The 21,509-nt window shown below is 49.6% G+C and overlaps 2 protein-coding genes across 6 annotated transcripts in view; one reads left to right on the forward strand and one right to left on the reverse strand.

Annotated features, from left to right (window-relative positions):
* The window catches only part of LOC100651988 (ecdysone-induced protein 74EF), a 142,791-nt gene that overhangs the window by 100,395 nt on the left and 20,887 nt on the right, over positions 1 to 21,509 (reverse strand). For 4 of the 5 annotated variants that reach the window (XM_012320730.3, XM_012320734.2, XM_012320731.2 and 1 more), the window contains exons 2-4: positions 3,462 to 3,754; positions 3,104 to 3,374; positions 2,919 to 3,020 (exon numbers count right to left, since the gene is read on the reverse strand). In XM_012320730.3, the coding sequence (XP_012176120.2) occupies positions 2,919 to 3,020; positions 3,104 to 3,374; positions 3,462 to 3,605 (517 nt within the window). In that variant the 5' untranslated portion in view covers positions 3,606 to 3,754. Of the gene's footprint in view, positions 1 to 2,918; positions 3,021 to 3,103; positions 3,375 to 3,461; positions 3,755 to 9,550; positions 9,569 to 21,509 lie in introns of those variants that run through there. The other variant, XM_048404714.1, reaches the window with a different exon arrangement.
* Positions 4,558 to 20,308, forward strand: LOC100652109 (U7 snRNA-associated Sm-like protein LSm11). Its single transcript, XM_003394237.3, has 5 exons — positions 4,558 to 4,768; positions 4,847 to 4,913; positions 12,874 to 13,010; positions 16,964 to 17,102; positions 20,015 to 20,308. The coding sequence occupies exons 1-5, from the start codon at positions 4,589 to 4,591 to the stop codon at positions 20,161 to 20,163; spliced, it is 672 nt and encodes a 223-aa protein (XP_003394285.1). The 5' UTR covers positions 4,558 to 4,588; the 3' UTR covers positions 20,164 to 20,308.

Below are 21,509 nucleotides of genomic sequence, written 5' to 3' on the forward strand. Positions count from 1 at the left end.
ATACAAACAACGAATTACCCGCGAGAAAATCTACGTTTAGCAGAGAAAATTCTAGAATTTGATGAAAAAGTAATTGGATGAAAAATTGTGTTTCGTATCGCTGTGTGATTTTGAAATGACTTTTTTCACCCCGTAGTAGAATTCCATTTAGGGGAATAAAAATGTATTTAGCGCGATTAACCCGTGTGCGACGTAAAGGCTAACCGGGTGAAGCATTTTAAACATCATCGGTTCAAACGCCTGAAATATTCGTTTGAAAATGTGAACTGTATTAATCTGTACTGAACTCACCGTCAATCTTCGTTATCCCCGCCATTTTCCCAAACCATCACCGTACATAGACATCGAAATTCGTGATAAAACGCGACCAAGATGCGAAGAAATAAATTCGAGTGGAAGGGAGTGGCGGCCGGTCGAAGGGAGTAAAGGAGGAAGATGCATCGATGGCAAAACGGTGGGATATCGATTCGCTGCACCTGTTTTTCTTCGACGAACAGCCATAGAACGAGGGGAGAGAAAGGGGGACGAGAGAAAGGGAAAGGGGGGAGAGAGAAAGAGGGAGAGAGTCGACGCCGGGTCTCGAATCTATTTCCGTGGGGCCCTAACCCGAGTGTCGAGAGACGGAAACAGACGGAAACAGACGGACGGGGGAAGAGAGACAGCGCAACAGAGAGACAGGGGAAGAGGAGAATTTATGTGTTTGGAGAGGGTCAAGGGAACGAGGGTAGCGACAAGTGCAGCAGAGTCGTACAGCTGGATGCAACAGGGGGTAAAGAAACGCGTTCCCCTGTCACGCCTGCGTTATCCAAACTAATTTCTCAGCGTCGCATGAAAATCGATCTTTTTTAACCGCGTTCCAACGAGTTCCTAGGAAATTTGAGTTGTCGCGCAACTCGTTCCGCGAATATTCATGTAATTTCCGTTCGATGAATCTCGAGCTGTTGAGAAAAAATGCGAATGTTTGGAGAAAGGAAGGTGAGAATTCACCGATATCGTCGATTTTCACGCGTTCACCGATCGACGTATCTATCGCGAGCGTGACGACGCCAACGATTCTACGTGAAAATCCACTTTTTCGTCGGTTACGCAGGATGCACACGGCGAAAGTGATGCGTGTCGAAGAGACGAGACAGTCGAGTCCGACAGAGCGAGCAAAAGTGCACGCGAGAGTATACGCGAGAAGTTCTTTTCTCTCGTGCTCGTGACTCGAGAAGTTCACTCGGTAGAGAATAGAGATTCACGGACGTGAACTCGGAATTCGTTTCGATCTAGCTAGACACACGGTTTGCGAATCGAGTTTCTCGCATTATGCGAGAGGGTAGCAACAGATAAGGAGGCTCGAGTATTTTTGCTAAAAAAATTGATCGACCGGCGTAACTGGATCGATGCTCGCTCTTCTGCGTCGGTAAGCAAAGCGGAAACGAACTACCGGCCGCAAAATTCTTACCGACAGTAATTGGAACGTAAATACGTCGACGACACGAACGACATATTTTCGTCAATATTTTACTGGAACAGCGTTCTAATCTGTATTTATAATAGTTTTGCTAGAAAGTACACGGTTTCTCACTTTCCAACCGCTTTCTAAAAATGTGAAAAGAACAACGGCGAGCACCCATTCCGATTCGTGTTCTAACGGCACGTAATTGGCCGTCGCGGCCTGCGGTTGAAACGGAGTCGCGAAGTCTGCCGCGGATCGTTGAAACGTAAGACGCGCAGTGAAAATTTCCGTTCCACTGTATCGTTGCAACGAAAAAGAAAGAGGCAGAAAGATGGAAACAAAAACGAGCAACACGAATCGAGTAAACGTTCGAAACTCTTCTCGATCTTGAATTTTCGAAAACTAGAAACGTTGATTCGATTAATTTCTATTACCGTTTTTAATCAGAGCCACTTTCTTCCTTTCCTTTAGATGCTTGCAATTTTTCTTTGTTATCGTTAAGCACTGGCAGACAGAAAGACTCACCCGCCCCTTTGATCGTTTTAAACGCTCGGGTTAAAGGCTAAGCGTCTCACGCGGCCTACAAAAGGTCGTTACCACTTTAGCAGTGTCGTGCATAAGATACGTTTGTAAGACGGTTGCATGCACGTACGTACGACACACGCGTTAAGCATCGAAGCAGAGCCGAGGACGCGCGAGCGTCCCGTTGTCGCTTCAGCAGGTATGTTCCGAGTTATAGAACACGACACCTAACGCTCCAAGTGGCATAATATTTGCGCCGCGCAAGCCTTAAGGTCGTGTAAATACGTTCTTCCTCGATGGTCGTTGCACGTTCCTACGTCTCGAGGCTGACTCGAAGCAATCGCGAAATCGCGTACGCACGTAGTGTGTTGTTACGACATGGCTGTAAATTGTAAGAATTGGGCCACTGCGAACACCAGCGCAGAGCTTTGTGTACGTGCACGTCATACGCGAATGTTGGCTGCTTTTTTTTCGCGTCGACGCAAGAACGCAGGCGCAATTATCGCTAACGCGGATGTCTGGTCGCGATTCGCGGGGCCTTGGCCGGTTTCCCTTTCGGAGTAGCGAATCGGCATTGTTTAAATACCAAGTGTAGTTCGAGCACGAGTCCAACTCCCGATGTATACGTCGTTCGTTCGTATCGATGTAAGATACACGCTCTCCCATGGAACAACCACGCAAGCAATTTCTATCGTACCGACAGGGAAGATATTTACGATGGTAAATCGAGCCGCCTGATGCATCGGTAAACGGACGAAAGTATCGATAATGTAGGACCCTGGAGATATAACTACGGTCGGTAACGTAGATCGGAAACAATGGTAGTTTAGCATACGACGGCCGATATAATAGATGGAACAACGATCGAAATTGCAAGATCGTTAAAACATCAACGACACGAGCTGCGGTCGATCGATGGTTAAAATCGTGAAACGAGTACGTGGAAGAAACTTACCTTTACTCGTTTCAGGTTGAATATTCTCCGTCTTGATCTCTGCCCTCGTTGCGTACGGGATGGAAGTTGGAGATGCTTGCGACGAAGGAGCCGCCAATTTTTCTGTTACGAGAAAAAAGGAAAGGAAACCATGGTTGACGATGATAGACCACGTGCTTGAAATCTCGTCTATTTACGAAACTCACCTGCTAACAGAGGGTTGGCAGCCGCGATGTTGTACCTCTGCCGTCGACAGGAAGGGGTTACGGAAGTTGTAGTGGACGTGGGTTGACTGGCTTCAGCCAAATCAGCTTGCAGTTCTCGAAGGAATGTGTCTAGCGTGTCAAAGGGTTCCTCACCTGTGACACCAGCCATTCCTTCGCTCTCTTCCGCCGGCATGTTTGGAGCTGCCGGTGTCCCCACAAGAGCACTCAATTCCATCGGGGAAAATTCTACCGATTGCCCTGTGCTGCTTTCCTGGTGAATCGATAAAGTCTAGTTATCACTTGCTTTCGCACGAAATCGATCCTTTCGTTCGGATGAAAATCATCATGACGGACGAACCTGGAGACATTGCGTTAAGTCGACCATTTTGCCGTCATTGTCAGGGCACCAAAGTAGCTCGTCGTCTATGAAGGGCATGTTTGACTCCTCCTTGGGCACGAGGGTGGAGGTCAGCGTGAGGGTTTGCGATACGGGGACCGGCATCGGGACCCGTACCCTGCGGCGGGGCCTCTTTAGCCACCCCCGCGCTTTCTAACATCCAAAACCACCTCTGAAACGTCCCCACTTTTCGCCTCCTTCTTTTTCTGCTCCACGGATTTCTCCCTTTCGATTTACGCGCTACTCCGATTCCCCTGCAACAAATAAATTACATTTGTCGTAGAATGAACCTCTCAGCGAAACGGAAATCATTAGTTACGTTCAAAAATTACTTTCTCTCGTTACACGGAACGAGTATGTTCTTGCGAGCTAATTCAACGATCGTTCCGACAGTGGTCGCCGCGATTGTCGATCTTTAGCTGGACGTATTCATCGATAGCGAGAAACGGCTCGATAGGTTTAATTATTGTGCGAACCGTGAAACGGTCCCGATCGATCGTTCAGTTCGTCGATGCAAAGCAAACCGATTCCAATAATTAGAAGTTGATGCATGTAGAAGCATGTAACGGGACAGGTAACGCTGGCATTTCCATGAAAGTGAAAACATCGAGTGAAAACTTTCTTTCTGGCTTGTAGGTTGTTTCACTTCCTGTGCGCGTAACCTCACTCTCCTGCCGCCGCTGCATTTCTATGCAGCTTCTACACGCCGCTGTCTTTACGTAATCCTCAGCCGCGAAAGAAAGTTTCCATCGTTGCGAGGAGGTTAACATCCTCTAGCCTACCTATTCAAATATCGTTCGCTGCCCCATGTAATCGGGAGCAACGCGCTGCGTTCAAAACGAGGCGATCAAATATCTATATACCCGCATGGAAAGAGAACTCTCCAATGAAACCTTATTATTTCCTTTCTTTATATAATCAATGGAAATTCGTACGAAGCAGAAACGTCACTAGGAGCACTTGTTTTCTCTTAAACCCGAAACATACATATGGATGATATTGTTTTCAAAGCGGAAGTATAAACATCTATTTGACTCGAGATGTGAGATTCAAATCGCCCGCCGAAACCATCGTCGGACAGTCTTAACATGGCAGACGACGAGAGTAGCTCGACGTCCGACGAGAGTTTGGACGTGACAAGTGTGAAATTTAATCCGATGAAAGCACTTTATTCGAAAAAGATTCAACTATCGACCAGCAAAGCACCGATTTACGACAATGTTTCCAAGTTCGAAGCCGTAATATCTGGCCTGGCTGGTCAAAAGAAAGTGCGTATTACGCTACACGTGCCGGGCGCACGCTGTCGGCTGAGGTCCTTCGTTTCTCGTTTTCTTTAATCATTTCAGAAGAAAGATGAAACGCCCGACGTAAAGCGAGGAGAATGTTCGAGACAACGATTTTTACCTCATCAAGGTAAGACGACCGTTGTTACGTTCCGTACACTGACGTATTTCGTTTATTGTTATTCGAAAGAGTGAGGTTATACCACTTGCTCGAACCAACCTTTGAATGCTTGACGAGAGATGGCGACCGTGTGAAACCCTTGCATCGCATCGTCGTCGGGAGGTCGCAGTTTCATTCATGATAACTCGCACGTGGTATCAAATTTCAATATGCTTACGGTTAGCTAACACGAACAGTGTACGTACGCGGAAGTGGAATGGGGAAGTCGCGTGAGAGCCCATGACGGTTCGCGCGTCCTTTTTACACCCGAAGAAACGTACTGCACGTCTCGTGCAATTTTTCCTTCAATTAGAGTATATTAACCTCTCTACTTTCAGAAACACGACGTCCGGACGATATATGCCAGTATACAACGAGTTATGCGCTATTTACACGTATACTACGTCTCTGCGGTATCTTTGGGAAAAATAAGTCTTACGCGTCTCGTTGGATCGATCGCTCGGAAGGGAAGTGCGCGGTTTCATCGAAAGAGTCACTGTTGAGGTAGTTTGTTCCATATTTGCGAGATGCTCTCGAATGAATCATTCAGCCATGTTTTCTTTTTTCTTAGTTCCCCATCTAGGTCGGTTGTTACTAATAGCGCGAACAAACGACGCCGACTGTGGACTCTATATCCCAAGATATTGGCACGCTTTATTTACGAACCGGCAAATACCACGAAGGTCGTCGGTATGCCTTCGCGAGGCGCGCGCGTAGTTGCGTGGAATTTGACCTCCGCGAAAGTGCGTCTCGTGGAAGCCCCCTCGGTCTTCATTGTTTCCTTCCTCGCGACTCGGTCCTTTTATCGCGTGCCTCCGCATCACCGCATCGTACCTAGTGTCACGAAGCATTCACCGAGACCTTCCCCCGGGTACGTATTGTGCAAACGCATCGTGGAATCCGCGGTAGAAGGTCCCGAAATGTTTCGCAATCGCGGAAGCCTTCCGGCGATGATCGACGCGTGTGCAGGGTTATCGGATGCGCTATATTTTTCTTTTTTTTTTCTTTTTTCGTTTTGTTTTGTGTTCAAGCATCATGAAAGGGGCTGATTAGAAAATTATCATTAGCGCTATTATTACGACGGATTTTTAAAACAAATAGAGATCTCGGTTCCCCTGAACTATTATTACGCTATGCATGGCAAATTGTTATCGCTAAGGACGTAATAGAGAAGAGGCGTTAGTTAGTAGTTTTGAAATTTGAAATGGCACGCGGGGTACTTGTAAATGGACAGCTCTGGTATTACATCAGACGAGTACCGAGTATGTATGTATGTCGAGTGGCGTTGTACGCCCGGTCGAAACTTGACCGAAGCCCGCGTCGCTTCTTAACCGTGATTCTGACACGGTGCCAAGCGAGGTCGGCTTAGATTTTCAGTGAAAGTGGCGCGGTTACCGAGGTGAGCACCGCGACGAAATTTCGGCACCGCTATCTTCTCATGGCCGCCAGGGAGACTCAGGGTGAAGCGAAAGAGACAGAAAACGGGAGAGAGACAGGGGATGAGCGGCGCGGCATAGAAAGCACAAGGGAAAGAGGGAAGAAGGACAGGAGGGGTTGGTGGGGTTAGTCAGTGTGGACAGAGAGGCAGGCGCGTTCCCTTCGTGTCGCAGCGGGTAGCCCGGGGGGTATGTATCTATTGGCCGGCAGCCAATTACACGAGGCAGCCGATAAATCACGGATCCCTGACCCAGTGCAGTTTTATATTTACAGGCGACGCTAGTGCGCGAGAGAGGAGGAGGTACGGGCGCGCGCCTCTGCCGCTGCCGTCACTCGCCGCGGCATTCACCGTCTTTCTCTTTCGTTCTTTCTCCGGCGCTCGTTCGCATCTCTCGGTCCCGAGTGCGCCGAGAGCGATGTGTCGGTGTGTAGGGCTCTCTCGTGTGCTCGGCGATGCTCTCTCGCGCGCACGACATCGTGTGGAAAGCACACGATCGGCACACACGGAAAGGCGGAAAGAGAGAGAACGAGAGGGAGAGGGCTTCTTCCACAAGGGGGTGGAGAGAGGTTGGTCGTTGGGCTGTATGAGTAAGTGGAGTGGGGTGTAACAGCGTATACGTACGTAATGCAGCACTTGTTGCGCCCGGGCGTCGACCTCGGACTCAACTCGAGGCTCCGCGCCGGATTGACCGTCTTCTAGACCGAAAATTTTGCACGGTGCATCGCTGCGTAACCTCGTCGAGGCCCTTTGATTTCCGGTTCGCGTCTGGGAATCGCGAGATTCGAACGCTATGTGGAAATCTCGGTGAAGGATCTCTGGTCATGGATATCGTAAGGAAGTGACAAAGTCACGGACGACCGTGAATCGGTACTTTTGATCTTGGCTGAGCGTTTAGGTTCGAGTTGTGAGAGGAACGGATCGTAGACGTTTCGGTGGTTTCAAGGAGAATCGGTATCGTTGAAAAACTCGGTACGATATCGAAGAGGATCGCGGGCGCAACGAGAGTCGCAGCAGCACTTGTTGCGTCCGGACGTCGACCTCGACTCAACTCGAGGCTCCTCAGCTTCGGCGGCCTCCGAACACGTTCGGCCGGAACTGTGATTTTCATGATTGCGCTTATGTAGAACGTAATCGAACGTTATTATCGTCGCTTAATTCGCCAGGGGCTTTCTCGCATAACGCTCGTAATCTTCGCGTACACGCTCGCGTACTTGCATTTTCCCTCTTAATCGCTGTTCGACACAGTGTCCCTCGAGACGCGTCCGTATCGCGTTATCCCCTTCCCTTGGTACGCGAAAACAGCAGGAAGTTGGTTCGAGCAATAAACTTCCTTCCGTAGAATGCGATGAAACGCTGCTTGAACGATCTTTACGCGACCTAGGGCAACGTGAGTCATTCGTCGTTCCTCACGACTACCATCGACGAGTTTGAAAACGTTAAAACGTAGACTCGAACATGATCTTTCGATTTCGTTACTCTCTTCTGGATCTAGATTCTGTCGTCGTCGTCGTCGTTGTTTTCGTCTTTCGTATTCCGTGCTCGTCGCAGAGGTCGTCGCGAACGATAACGAGGTTTGTTCGCGGATCGCTAGCAACGCGCGAACGCCATCGAGTTTGGTCGGTTGGCCGGCAGAAACACGATGCAAAGCGAGTCCGGCAGTCGTTCGCCCCGAGTAACGGAATACACGTCGTGCTGCCGATGTTTTCCCTTCGATTCTCGCGGCGTGTTGCGCAATATTTATACGCGCGCGACATATGCATCCACCACTCGCTAACTCCACCACCGAGGCCGGCCGACCAGCGCGGAGGGGACTTCTTTTCTTCTCCGTGGTAGTGGCTGTGCAACGGCTAGCAAGCAACACCGGCAATCCCGTCCAACGCACGATGCATCGCGGCGTTTTTGTTCGACAACGTTATCGGATACGGAAGCGTTCTCTGGCTAGTCTCGAATTCCTCGCACGAACGAACCGAGCAACCGAACGAACGCAGAGGCGATGTTCCTCGTTTTTCGAGCAACTTTGTTCGATGGTAAATGAGCGACACCCGGTAGACTGGACGATCCAATTCCTCGGCCGTTCGTGTGCACGTACCGCCGCCTCGACCTATCCCAACGTAACAGATGACTATCGAGCACGTCGAAACGGTGGCGTTCCTCACCCTCTTTGAATTTCGAGTGGCATCAGCCCGCTTTCTTCTCGGTCGGACCGTCGTCCTATCCGCTCGATCGAACCAGCTTTTTCAACGAATCGGCGAGAAAGAAATCGTGGATCACGATCGTACGTGGAAACGCGTGAAAACGGATAGGCCGCAAGGGTTAATCGCGTCTGTGGCTGACTGGCTGTTCGAAGAAGAAGGAACGAACGACAATAACACGCGGAGCAACGACTCGTCGAAAGGAACGCGGCAAACTTCCTAGATGCGTATCGCGATATCATTGAGAACAATTTCAAATTCAGCGATCTCTCGCCGATCTACTTTTTCTCTGATCCGCGAGGATCGTTCGCTGCTGCTCCTGGGGTAAAAGTGATTTCTCCTTTCTTCTGGAATCTCACCGAACCTCTATGGACTTTCCTGCCGATGGTTCTCGCGGTCGATCGCTATTTCCCACGACGAGTCGGGGAAGTACGACTTCTCGTGCCTCCGAGAGAGAAGCGAGCAGAAACGAGAATCGTTCGTTGGAAAGCGGTAAACCACGAAAACAACGTGCCACGAAATTCTCGTCCATTCGCCTTCCTCTCTAAGCGTGTATCCCCTTTGGCTCGTTACCTGTCCGCTACTTAGAAGAAAACAAAGCGGAACGGCAGAGTGGGAAGGAGAGAAAGAGGGAGCGAGGGGGACAGGCGAGAAGGGATCGAAAGGGCCTGGTCGCAAAAGTAACAGTACCTACGGATAGTTCGCGTAAAGCAAACTCTCGCGAAGCGAACAAGCCAGCCGACGTTTTCTCGTGTGCGTTTCTCGCCTATGTGTATGTGTATTCTCGTACATGTATACACCGTCTTCTCCTCCCCTTCTGCCTGCCCGCTCCCCTTCTTCTCGTGTACACACACGAACGAAAAAAGCTCCGGGTGTGTAGGAGAGCGCGTGCGCGCACGTGTAACGTCGGTGGAGCGTAGGTACGTGTCGCGTGCGCCAGTATTCGCCTGTGTACGTGCATGTGTATACGTACGTACGTGGTGTGTATGCGTGTATAGAGAGGTCTGGTGGCTGCTCGGCTGCCTGCCTCGGCTCTCGGGTGCGCTGCCCGCCAGGACGTTGAACCCAGCGCGACTCAACCTGGGGATCATCCGCGGGTACAACCAGCCCTCCTCCCTCTCCTCTTAACCCCTCCACATACCCCACCGATACTTCTCGCTGCTCCTCCTCCTCCTCCTCCTCCTCCTCCTCCTTCACCACCTTCGCTACCGCGTCTCTCTTCTCGGTCTCGTGCCTTCTTTTCCACTCTCCGATCATCTTTCTCTCGTTCTTCGTCAGCCGTTGCTTCTTCCTCTTTCCTCTTAGTAGCCTCGCCCGTTTCCCCGCGATATTTCGTTGCCCAGAACCCCGCAACGGGGTACCGCCGGTCGCCCCACCTGCCCCGCGTACGAACATTCTCCAGGGGCCGTCGTACCCACCTGCATAGGATCCTCTCCTCCTTGGGACCAAGTGCTCCTTCGCACGCACGGTAAACATTTTTGCAGGTGAACACGTGATATATGTTGCGCGGACGAGTCCGTCCGATCGGGCGTACACGATAATTGCCGGGTCCGACGGTATGCTTTTTCATCGGGCCCAGCTTGGTCTTTTCCTTTTTACGATTGTTCTCCAGCGATGATCCTACCATTTCGGTCATCTTCCGGTAAAATGGAAATATATATCATATACATATATACGAATACACACGTAGGAGAGTGGTTTTACTGCGATTGTTTGCGAATCGCCGAGTAAGTAAATTTTTGACGAGACGCGAGTTGGAAGTTGGAAAGGAAGAGGTGGAAGATAATACAGCGGGGCCGTTTCGCGCGGTCCGTGCCATCGTTCTCGACTCGCAGTTGTAAAGCTAACGGTTTCCTCCGCGGTTCACGCACGTGAACGCTGTGGAAGCGGCGAGTCTCGCGTTATCTTGTTCGCGCCGCCGGTATATAACTGAAAATGGAAAAATGCTGCTGGACTGGTCGAAAGGGGAGAGGAAAAAATAGTGGCACGTTGGAGGTGGACGAACGTTTGCTCCTTCCTTCTCCTCTCTTGCTCTCTTGCTCTTTCTTGCTCTGCCTCTGCTTTCTCGAGAGCTCGCGAGATCGTCCGGGCAGATTGCATCCTCGCGTGGAGAACGAGAACCGACAGTGGAAAGCGACTATCGTAAACACGGAGGCGACCCTTCCGTGCCTCGAGTAAATATCGCGAAGCTTTCCTTTATATCGGATGGAGATATATCGGCGTAAAAGCGGCAGATGCTCCGGGCGTAATTTCGATAATTCGTTTTACGAGCAACGTCAGCCTTTCCATTTGCTCTCTGGCGATCGCGTTCCTTCGGTTCCATATAAACTGTGGGAAAAACCTGGGAGGATCCGCGCGTTCGCCAAACGCGATTAGCCACGCGTGTACCGTAAACGAAGCAATTTCTAATTTCACCACGACTCGGCTGCCGCTAGCTTCGCCGTGTCTCCCTTTCGCCGTCCTAAGACGACGAAGACGCGCGATCGTATTTTCCTCGAAAATTCATGGAGCACGGTTCGATGGACGTATTTTTATCGGTCTCGCGGTAGACGATCGGTTTAGCCAGGCTAGTGGTTCTCGTTCGGGGGCTTCTCGCAACTTTTTATTTTTAGAAATCACCCAACGCACCGTGTACCGTAACGCCACGCCGTGCTCTCGAAAAATGGCTCGGTCGCGCGAGTGTCGGCGAGCAGAGCGTTAGAGGCTGGTCGTAGCTGGCCGAGTGGAATTGGATCGCGACGATAGTGAAAGTGGCGCGTGGTGTACGCGGAAAGGAATAAAGAAAGGTGGAAAAGAAGCGAGTAGAATCGAGGGGCCGGGGTAACCGGGGAGCGTAGGTTTAAGGTGGATGAAAGTTATCGGAGAAAGCCAATTGGCAGCGTCGATCTCGCGAGTGCACGATCGCCACTCGAGCCGCTCTTTTCGCGCTCGCCGCCCGTCTCCGCACGCAACGCCTATCGACGAACGCTGCGTTCGAAGGTGCTCGCGCGAACACCAGCGAGACCTTGCTTGCATATACTCTACTCTACTCTACTCTCTTTCTCTTATGTACGAGCGTACACGCGTATTGGTATACGCGTCGTTATACGCGTTGCTATACGCGTCCCTGTATATGTGTGAAATTGCGCGCGGCCGCGCCACGGTACACACACGGGCAAAATAAGTGCACTCGTGTGCACAGCGTATGGCAGAGAGAGAGTGTGTATAGAGCAGAGCCAGCCTTTACGTAACTCTGCGGCGTTCCTCTTTCCGCGCCCGGTCGGCCAGGGCCGAGCTACCTTCTCGCCAGGCCCCCTACCATCGAACGTCACCGCTCTATACACACGCACGTACACGCGTACTCACACGCGTACGCACACGCGCGTTTCCCCGATCCGAAATCGGTTTTTATGGGAACGCACGATGATATTCCAGAGGCTGGTTGCTTAGAGTTAGAGAGCCGCCGACCGACGACCAGTCATGCACGGTGAATACTTTCGCCGCTGCGAATAGTTAACGAAACGTGGAACGTATAGAAGAAGTTACGAGTTCTACGAAATACGCGTTCGCGTGCCTCTCAGCCGCTACGTAATTTATCGTAATCAAATATTTATCGTCGTAAATAACTGTCGCTAGCGCGACAACGCGCTATACCCCTTCTTTCCCTCTCTTTTTTTTTTTTCTTCTTTTACCTTAGAGACGGCGCGATGGCCTTATCGATGGAAGGAAGAGAGGCTGAAGGGTATTCCGCTCGCGCAATTCGGTTCGCTTCTCTCGCATACAAACTCGATTTTTCTTAATGGAGCCGCAGCTCGGTCGGTATCTTCGACATCGTCCTCGTTGTCGACCGCCGTATGCGTAACGGCTCGTCGTCTCTCGTCTCGCGGTGACGGCAAAAACCAGCAAAAACTGAACAACTAGAAGCGCGATGTTATCGGCGAGCGTTCGTCTCCGCGGAATACAACGATGATTTGTCGACGAACCGACGAGTCGCGAGAGTCACATAAATTCTTATTAGCACGGCGTTATGGCCGCCTGGAAAAATTCTGCCAGGATAATGCCGAACGCGTCCGCTCGTTAGGCCGATAACTCGCTCTTCATCGAGAGATATAGCGAATTTCACCCCCGTTGCTCTTTATTTTCGTAATATTTTCGTTTCGTTCACCCTGTTTCTTCCGATCTAATCTATTTTGACGATACATGGGACAGTTATAGCCTCCGTCCAAGATTTTTGTTCGGCTCCAGCTATTATATGGAGCAGGGCGGCATCGTAAGAAGAATAAATTCGGAATCAGCGATTTTTTTCCTTTGCGATGTGCAGAGCCTGTGTCTGGCAGAAAGACGACCGAACGACGAGACTGGTGTATAGAAGGAAGAAACGTCCTCGCGAAAATGCAAAGAGCCTTCGGCCCGTTAGGTATGCTACACGGATACATGGAAAGTCGGACCCGCGTTAAGGTAGGTCAGGCCCTGTAACATTTTTCCGCCAATCAGATACGTTGTTTCGAAAGAAACGATTGCCCTTTAACCGTTAAGATCGATACAGAATTCGAGGAAGATCGTAAGTAACGTTAGGAAATCGAGCAACTTCTTTGCGAAATCCACCGATCTAAATCTAAAACGCGTAAAATGAAGAAATAAAAGGAATACGTAAAGGAAAAGGAAAAAAGGGTAACTTTAAAAGCACCGAATAGAAGAGAATACGTGGATCGACTATCTTGATTCGTGCTTGGCGGCTCGACGACCATGGAAATTCGAGGGTAGTCCTGAAAGCGGCACTGTAAACACCCACGCCCCCATCTCCGCCTGACCCCTGGCATTGTGCGCGCACGCACATGCGGCTGACACACTTTCGCGATCGGGAGACACGTGCGCGAGCCCTTCGAAGGTAAACGAGGGCTGGAAACAGCCGAAAGGTACGGATAGAGGGAGAAAGGAAAGCATTCGGGTCAACACTCGTCTCCATGGAGACAACCAGGGCCTTTCTCCTCTTGTTTACGCCCCTGATCTTTCCCTTACTTTCGAGGGACGTTTCGAGAAGACAAGGTCGACCATCGAAAAGTCAAAAGACTCGCTCCATGGAACACGGTCGTTTCGTTCGCTATACTCGGCAAGCGTTCGAGTAGCACGTACCTTTGTCCAGACAATTACTTTCTAAATCGTTCGTCCGTTCTTCGTCGTTTAATTACGTATAATTACGCTATCAAAGGGTTAATAGAGCAACTTCCGGGAATAAGTTGCACGCTAGGGATTATAGCGACGGAGATATCGCAAGGTTAGAGGAAAGCTTGGTACTTTATCTGAACGGTTGCGCAACGAGAAAGCGAGGACGCGCGCGTATCAAACGTTTTTAATCTGGCCGTGGCGGCATTCTTCTTCGACGGGGAAACTGAATATCGCGCGTGAGTCACACGGCGATCCAATGAAATCACGCGAAGACGTTTCTGGATCGTATTAGTCGCCGACAACGATCGCGAGCCATTTTTCTCGCGACCGGAAAATAAATCAACGTGCAAGGTCTTTGTGTTTCGTTTTCTTTTTCTCCTAGCGTATCGTTGTAACGCGAGTGAAATCGCGAACGGAGCCGCCGGCTCGTCCCGACCGAATCAAACGACGAAAGGAGGAAAAATCTACTTCCTGCCACATCGAGTATCTCGTTGCTTCCTACTTCCATAATTAGCGGCGCATTTGGCGAATGCGAGAGAACGGGATTTCTGATCCGAAGCAGGAAGCGTTACGCCAACTTCTCCTCTACGTTTCCCGAACTGCTCCAAAATGAAGCGAGGCTGGCCTAAGGCGTTGTCGAGATACGACCAAGTTCCAGATCCGGGATAAAAATAAACATAGGTTCGCGTTCCGATCACGTACCGGCGAATCGGTCGGGAAACGTTTTCGAAGGGGGCTATTCGTTCTTATCGTTCGATTCCTCGACACCGTCATAGACGTAGCGATATAAGACGTTTAAAACGCGCCAGCTTACTCTCGGTCAACTTCGTTCGAACGGCGAACGTCTGGCAAAAAAAGAAAAAAGGTTAATCGTTAAATTGATGTAATTGATCTTCCTGCGGAAGCGCCAGTCTATATTCGATATTCTCAATGAGCGGAATCGAGTTCCTAATTAAACTCCTTTCGGATGCCGAGCTTTTAATAAGAGACGGGAACGTGTTTCTCGATTAATTACTTTCATTAGCTTTCATTCGCGGCTTTGTCCACTCATCGTCGTTCCAGCGACGTTTTATTTCTATGACAGAGTGTTCGCGCTGTCTCTAAACGCATCAACACGCACCGTGCGCGTTTCTTGAAACCACCGTCCTTGGGAACAGATCCTAATCTCTAACCTTCGGATGTGCCTGCATCCGGAAAGAAGATTTCTATCTGCGTCGATCGATTACTCGGCCTTCGGCTGCTTCTCAAATTGTCGAAGAAAGCGATTGCCTTTTTCCTTGGAACCAGTCCCATCTCGCCTTATTTTCATACATTCCAACGTAATAGCTCGTATAATACACCGTTACGTTACGTAACGAAGATCGCGAATGGAGAAAAAGGAAAGAGACAGTTAACGAATATGATTCGCGCGAGGACAATCGTCGTTGCGCGATTTCTATTACTTCGTACGCGTTCGTCGTTATCCCCTGTCGCGTTGCGCTCGCGATCACGCTCTTACGCTCTATCGTTCGTCGCTGTTATTCTCGTGGAATTTCGTTCGAGCGATTTCTTAAGTTATTACGATCGAAAGAAACTGTAAATTTTCCGATCCGATCGAAATCTCATACCGAACCTCCAGGTTCCACCCGACCGATATTCCATATCTCTGGACCGGCTGAATGCACAAGAAATTTCACGTAATCGATCGCGATGACAAGATTAGATCGAACCTTGGACCAGACGGACGAGCAAATCTACGAACCAGATGACAACGCTGTTATCCTTCGCGATTAATCGACGGATCTGGCCCCGCTGGACCAGCAAGGATATGCCCCGAAGGAATCTTGAGGACTCCTAGAATCGATTCTAGCTTACAGCTGCCTCGACGTCCCTCTTCTCAATGGCGTATCGCGCACGTACGGTACACGTGCACAGAGTCAATGACGAGCAGCGAAAGAAAGGTATCGTAAGGTTGTGTTTCGAATTCTTGATCGAACTTTTCGAACACCTCGCGATTCTATTCTATCGGGTAAATCAGATCGATTAAAGAAAACAGAGCTGAAAAGATTTTTGTTTCGCCCGGAGAAAGAACAAGTTGGATCGAAGAATTTCAATGGAATTTACACTGAAATCTCAAACGATCGAGCTGGAAGAAATCGATTAAACGAAATTAAAATGTTAAAAATATAACTCGATTTGTTCGAACATCTCGCAGAAAATTGTACTGAACGTTGGATGCGTGTAAAGAGAAGGGAGAGGGAAGAGAGAGAGAGACAGAGACGGAGGAGCGAGTCAGAGTCGGAGTCACGCAATTAGTTTTCATTGCGACAAAGCTGGGTATATATCAGTGCGAAAGGCATTGAAGGGGGCCTTGCCACGGTCTGCACTTCCGCGTATCATGCTATCTTGTCTCGCGACATATCTACGCGCGACAAACAACGGAACGGCGTTCGTATTCTCGTAGACACGCTCGTGGGTACTGTCATTAATACAATTGTCGTCTGGAAAATGGAAAAGTTCGCGCGTGCACGTACGCTTTCTTCCTTCAATCCGAAACGATTTTCGTCGTTCATGCACGATGCCTCCAAGTAGAAAGTTCAACATCGACCAAGATTTAACCTTCGAGGAGGCTTTGTAAAAAGAATCTTCTTCGTCGAATAAAGCTGCACATTGGCCATGCGACCTTCTTCACGGTTAAAAGTTAATAAATCAGTGACAGATAATCGAGGTTGAAACATTGTATCCGAACGGAGCACGTACACGTTTGTCGGCAATTTGTCGTAATTGCCGCGTTAATGCTCTCCTTTCTCCCGTTCTTTCGCGATGCAAATAAAAAAAGAAAGAAAAAAAGAAAAGAAGAAAAAACGTACAATTAGAGCATGTACGAATTATACATGCGTCGTTTGGTGTGGTGCGGGCAAAAAATGACGCACCGTCTTTTGCCGGGCCGAAACGATCGATCAACGAAGGAACGAGCACAGGCAGCCGCGCGCGATGTTCATCTTCATCGCAAGTACGGACACGTACGATCTGGAATAGGCGAATCGAGATGCGCGTTACGTTCGTGCACTTATTTTCGAGGGAGGAGAACGACGACGTCTATCTCTCTCTCTCTCTTACTCTCTCTTTTGCTTATTCCGTCTCGTTCTCGTGCCTGTTTCGCGAGAAGCCGGCTTTACCTGGAACGGTCGAACCGCCACGACGAACGGGTAACACGAGACTCGCCACGATTTAAAAGGAATAATCGTTCGTCCTTTGTGCCGAAGGTCTACACCAGGAACGCGCGCGGCATAAGGGGACACGTGGAGGCATACGTGGCTGCCTTCGACAAGCACTGGAACCTCGCGCTCGAGGACTGCTTCGAGGTTTGGACCCGTAAAGTCAAGAGGAAAGCACCTGCTCTTGGTAATTTCTTCCTTTTTTTTTTCTCTTTCTTGTCTTTTTGCTTTTCTTCTTTCTCGTCTTTCGTTGATTCTGCGATTCCCAGTCATTTAGATCGAGCCGCTTTGATCGAGCGACGAAATTAACGCCGTGTCGATTAAAAAAATGTAATCGTGTATATAAGACGATCGTAAATTTGATATTAGACGGGTAGAGCGTGTCGATTATTAAAATAAAGGTTGTCGTATCAATTTGGTGGCATTTCCCCGTTTATTTTGTTTGGATAAATAGCGCGGAGCATCTGCGATGAATCAGAAATCATTGGGATGCTAATACGGTCTATAAAAAGCGGTTGAAAGCTGTAACCTCCGACATTTGTAACGTGGCCGCTGGCTCGTCTTGCCGTGATTGGAGCGCGACAGGCGGTACGCGAAGCGCGATACGGCCCTGGAAAAATTCAACCTCTGACAGTCGCTCAAGGCTATCGCCTTGCCGGGGAATTCTAAACAACAATGTGGTGGGTTCAATGAAAAGTCGAATAGCCACGACTAAAAGCTATCGGCCTTCTCCTGTCCTTTTTACATTTCCATGGAATCACGTTCGACTTAATAAGAAAGCAACGGCGATCATTTTCGATCGCTACGAAACCATCGGTACGATTGAAACACGGTTCGAGTTTTCTTTCAACGAGCAATTTCAGTTTCTACGGTGCGTTAACATATCCCGATACTTGACGCGACCGATACCGTGACACACGAAGCAATTCGTCATCTGTTCAGGGTTACATTATTTTTAACAGCATAACGTTTGCGTTTCGCAAAAACATATTCGGTATCTATTAATCGGCCTCGAAATGTTTCCATCCCACAATATATACAAATTGGCATGCAAATTTTTAAATTATACATAATGGACGCGTTGCGCCGCGTGCGTCCAGAATTTTAATACATCGTATCAATAGGCGTAGCGACGTTCGCATGTATTCTTCGAGACCAACGAGAATCCAATTTAGTCCTTCCTACACTTGTCTGACCATGAATGACTCCTACTACTGTCCGTGTCAATGAAACGTTCGCGCGCCTCTTCCTATTTACACGGTTAATCGATGTACGAATAGCGTACGGTAGCACTTTTCCTACCTTCCATCTGCGCGCCTCTGATTCTCCACTCGTCCAAATCTATCACAACATCAACCGTAATTACGCGTTTAAATGTTTTAACACCGATGTTCTATATGAATGAAACTCTGCCTAATAACTACAAGAATAGCCTCTCGGTTCGGTTCGATGACCTATTTTGAATAATTAGCCACTCCTCTCGATAATGGTACATATACGAGAATGACGCGAGAATCGATAAAATTAATCAACGGCTTCCGGCTAACCGTTGCTTATCGTTAGCCACCTTTATTTACATGAAAAGAGAGAAGCGGAGGTAGTCAAGGGTCGTTGTATCGCGAGGGATACATCCTTAGGACGCCCCTTCACGCTAAGGGGCAAAGACCGACCTTGACTACATAGTGGTTGCTACGTTCGATACAAGGCCCATGTGCTTCGCGTCGTCCGTTTCCCTTTTTTCCTCTCTCTCGCGCGCACACGCGCTCCTTCCTTCTTCTGTTCATCGAACGCAAGAGGTCGTTCTTGCTCTCGCTCTTTTCCTCTTTGCTTCGTTCGCGTCCTCTCTCCCTTCCTCTCTTCCTACTACTCCCGTTTTCTTCTTGCTCGCACCTCTGTCCTTCCGTTCCGTCTTCCTCCTTTCCTCATTCCGCTACAACCCTACAACCTTCGGCACACGTTTTCATTCATTCACGTGGGTACGCCGCACGTGCGTCCGCAATTGCAACTTCCCTCGAACCTCTCTTATCGAGACCTTCGCCTTGCTCGCGTTCTCCAACGCTTATCCAAAGATATCCGGTGAACTGGTCGCGCTGCGTTTTTTCCAGCGACGCGTTATCCTCCGTTCGTTTGCATTTTTGTAGGCCGTTAGCCGGTAACCTAAATTCCTATCACGAAATTCGTGCAAGACGAAAATTTTCAGAACAGAAATTTCGTTTATCGCTGCGCGATCGTACGTACGATCGTTCTGCCAGCTGACTCGATATCGTCGTACCTTTTCCAACGTGATAAAAATCTCGATAGCTGTTTCAATGTGCTCGTAAATCAACGAAATGATTCAACGATTTTTATGTTGTGGGAGGACAGTAGGGCGGGCGTCGCCGGGGGATGATTAATTAATGCTCGGTCGAGAACGAGACGGACAGCGAGAAAAAGATAAATAGAAAAGCGAGAAAGAAGAGAGAGAAAATATAGGACGACTGTGTGTTGTTGTTTCGAATCTAAAAGGTTATCCCTCCGAGAACGTTGTAATCGCGGTACACCGAGAGTTCAGGGTTAGTTGGCCTACTGACGTACTTTGGGATATCCTGAGGGGTCGAGAGGTCGTTGATACGAAGCGGCGAGGGTGGCAAGCCGAGCGACCTTGAAGAGCAACTTCCAGGATCGATGTCTGCCGAGTACACGTGTCCCAGCGACTCCTCGCGCTTGCCTGCTCTCTCCTAACCGTATCTCGCCCTACGCCCTTCTGCTTCCCCTCGAGCTTGGCGGACACGTGCCAGCACATAAACAACCTTTCGAGTCTTACCTCGTGACCCATCGACATTCTCTTCGTCCGCGGTTTCTCCGTGACGTCAACCTCCGCTGTTTTCTCCCTATCCCGCTCCGATTCCCTGTATAGGTTTCTGCTCTCGTTTCCGCGATCGGAACGTTGCAATAAAAAAAAACTCTCATTTCGAATATAAACTAAATCGAACGATATGTTTCGGTGATACGAATCGAGAGCGACAAGGTGCGTTTGGCAAGACCAACCATTTTCGGAAGACCCTCGATAAATTTTCCCAGTATTAACTTTTAAATGGTATCGCGTTCTCGATCCATTAGGTGCTCCAAGCGGCGTGAAGAGGAAAGAAGACACCGCGCCCAAAGTAGTCGTGAAGAAGATCGAAGGAAAGGAGGAGACCTTGGAGAGACACGTGCCGCAAATGCTGCTGAGGGGAGAACAGGTCGCTATAATCGTCAAAATCAATTGAATCAGTGAATACGTCCTACCACCGAGAAACTGACACCGGTGACGTCACACGATTCCACGTTGCGACGTATCGTATCGCCGGACGAGTAACGTGCAACGCGACGCAATACTTTTTTTTTTTACAATAAAATTACAATTTTCCACGCTTTCTTTTCTTCCGTTAATTCTCCCTAACGACGATCCCCGAGACCGAGTTTCCAATGTGCGACGCGTCTAGGAAATTCGAATTCAGCAAGTAGATAGATTATTATTTCTGACCGGTGCTGGCGAGCACGTTCGCTCGGAAGGAACGAGGGTGACGAGCTGTTCGATAAGAAACAGAGATACGGAGAAGCGAAAGAGAGGCGAGAAGCAGCGGGAGAAAACACAGAGGCGGGGAGAAAGAGCACGATCGGTGCAAACGTCGACGGGTCTCGCTAATCTGCGGCTAATCCGCAGCGTGACCATCGACGAGGAAATTGTACAAGAAGAAAGTAAATTCGTAATTGTTCGGCTGCACGCTGTCGTTGCAGTAACTAACTCGCCGCCGCGATCGCTTTTTCTCTAAGGCGGTGCTCGTTGCACGTTAACCGGCTCTTTCTCCTCGTTTCTCGCGTGCTCGCGAATTGCGCGTCCTGAGAAATAAGAAAGTTTCGATGAATTACGCCTATAGACGATATAACTATTTCTTATCTCGCCTCCAATACCTCCGTATTTCATACGAATCGCGCTGCCTTTGAATCCGTTCTCCGCACAACTAAAGAAACTATCAAAACCATTGGCATCCATCCATTAGACATCAGCATCCTCCCACGCAAATTTTCTTTCCTCCGTGTTCAACAGCTATTCCGAATCGAGAGTAACGTGAATTTTTCCTCCTCTTTCGGAACGGCCAGGCGATAACGCGCGCCTCCTTCGTTTCTACGTCGCAGAAAAGTGCAACAGCGTCGCTTGGGCCACGGTGAAAGCAAGAACCCTGTCCCCCCTTGTCCCCTAGATCTACCGGGGGGCGCGCAATCCCGGCAGGCCCTCTCACTTTCGCTCTCCGGAGAAAGTCTGGCCGGCGTCACCGCTGGCCGCCCTCCACTCTGCCCCTCTGCAAACCATCGTCATCACCGCCGCCACCGCCGCCGCTAGCACGCCGGTCCCTCGCGCGTCTGACCACCACCTTCCTTCTGCCTCCCGTTGCCTCCCTGCTCTCCTCCTCTTGGCCCTTCCTAGACCGCCCCTGACTTCGCAAAAGCGCTTGCTTGCATCGCACTCGGCAAGGCGAGCACGACTTCTAGCTTCGCTGCTGTAAACACGATAGAGAGACCGAGGCCTGACGGCGGAACCAGAAGCGAGAAGCACCGAGCCGAGCCGACAGAA

Source organism: Bombus terrestris, chromosome 3, assembly GCF_910591885.1.
Source record: "Bombus terrestris chromosome 3, iyBomTerr1.2, whole genome shotgun sequence".
In the NCBI taxonomy this organism is placed as follows: Eukaryota; Metazoa; Arthropoda; class Insecta; order Hymenoptera; family Apidae; genus Bombus; species Bombus terrestris.

Bases quoted from the DNA above. Each gene is read 5' to 3' on its own strand.
- LOC100652109 (XM_003394237.3), top strand. From the start codon at position 4,589: ATGGCAGACGACGAGAGTAGCTCGACGTCCGACGAGAGTTTGGACGTG. The intron at 13,011-16,963 runs GTAGGTCAGGCC...TTTGTGCCGAAG, and splicing joins AAAGTCGGACCCGCGTTAAG to GTCTACACCAGGAACGCGCG. The intron at 17,103-20,014 runs GTAATTTCTTCC...TCGATCCATTAG, and splicing joins GAGGAAAGCACCTGCTCTTG to GTGCTCCAAGCGGCGTGAAG.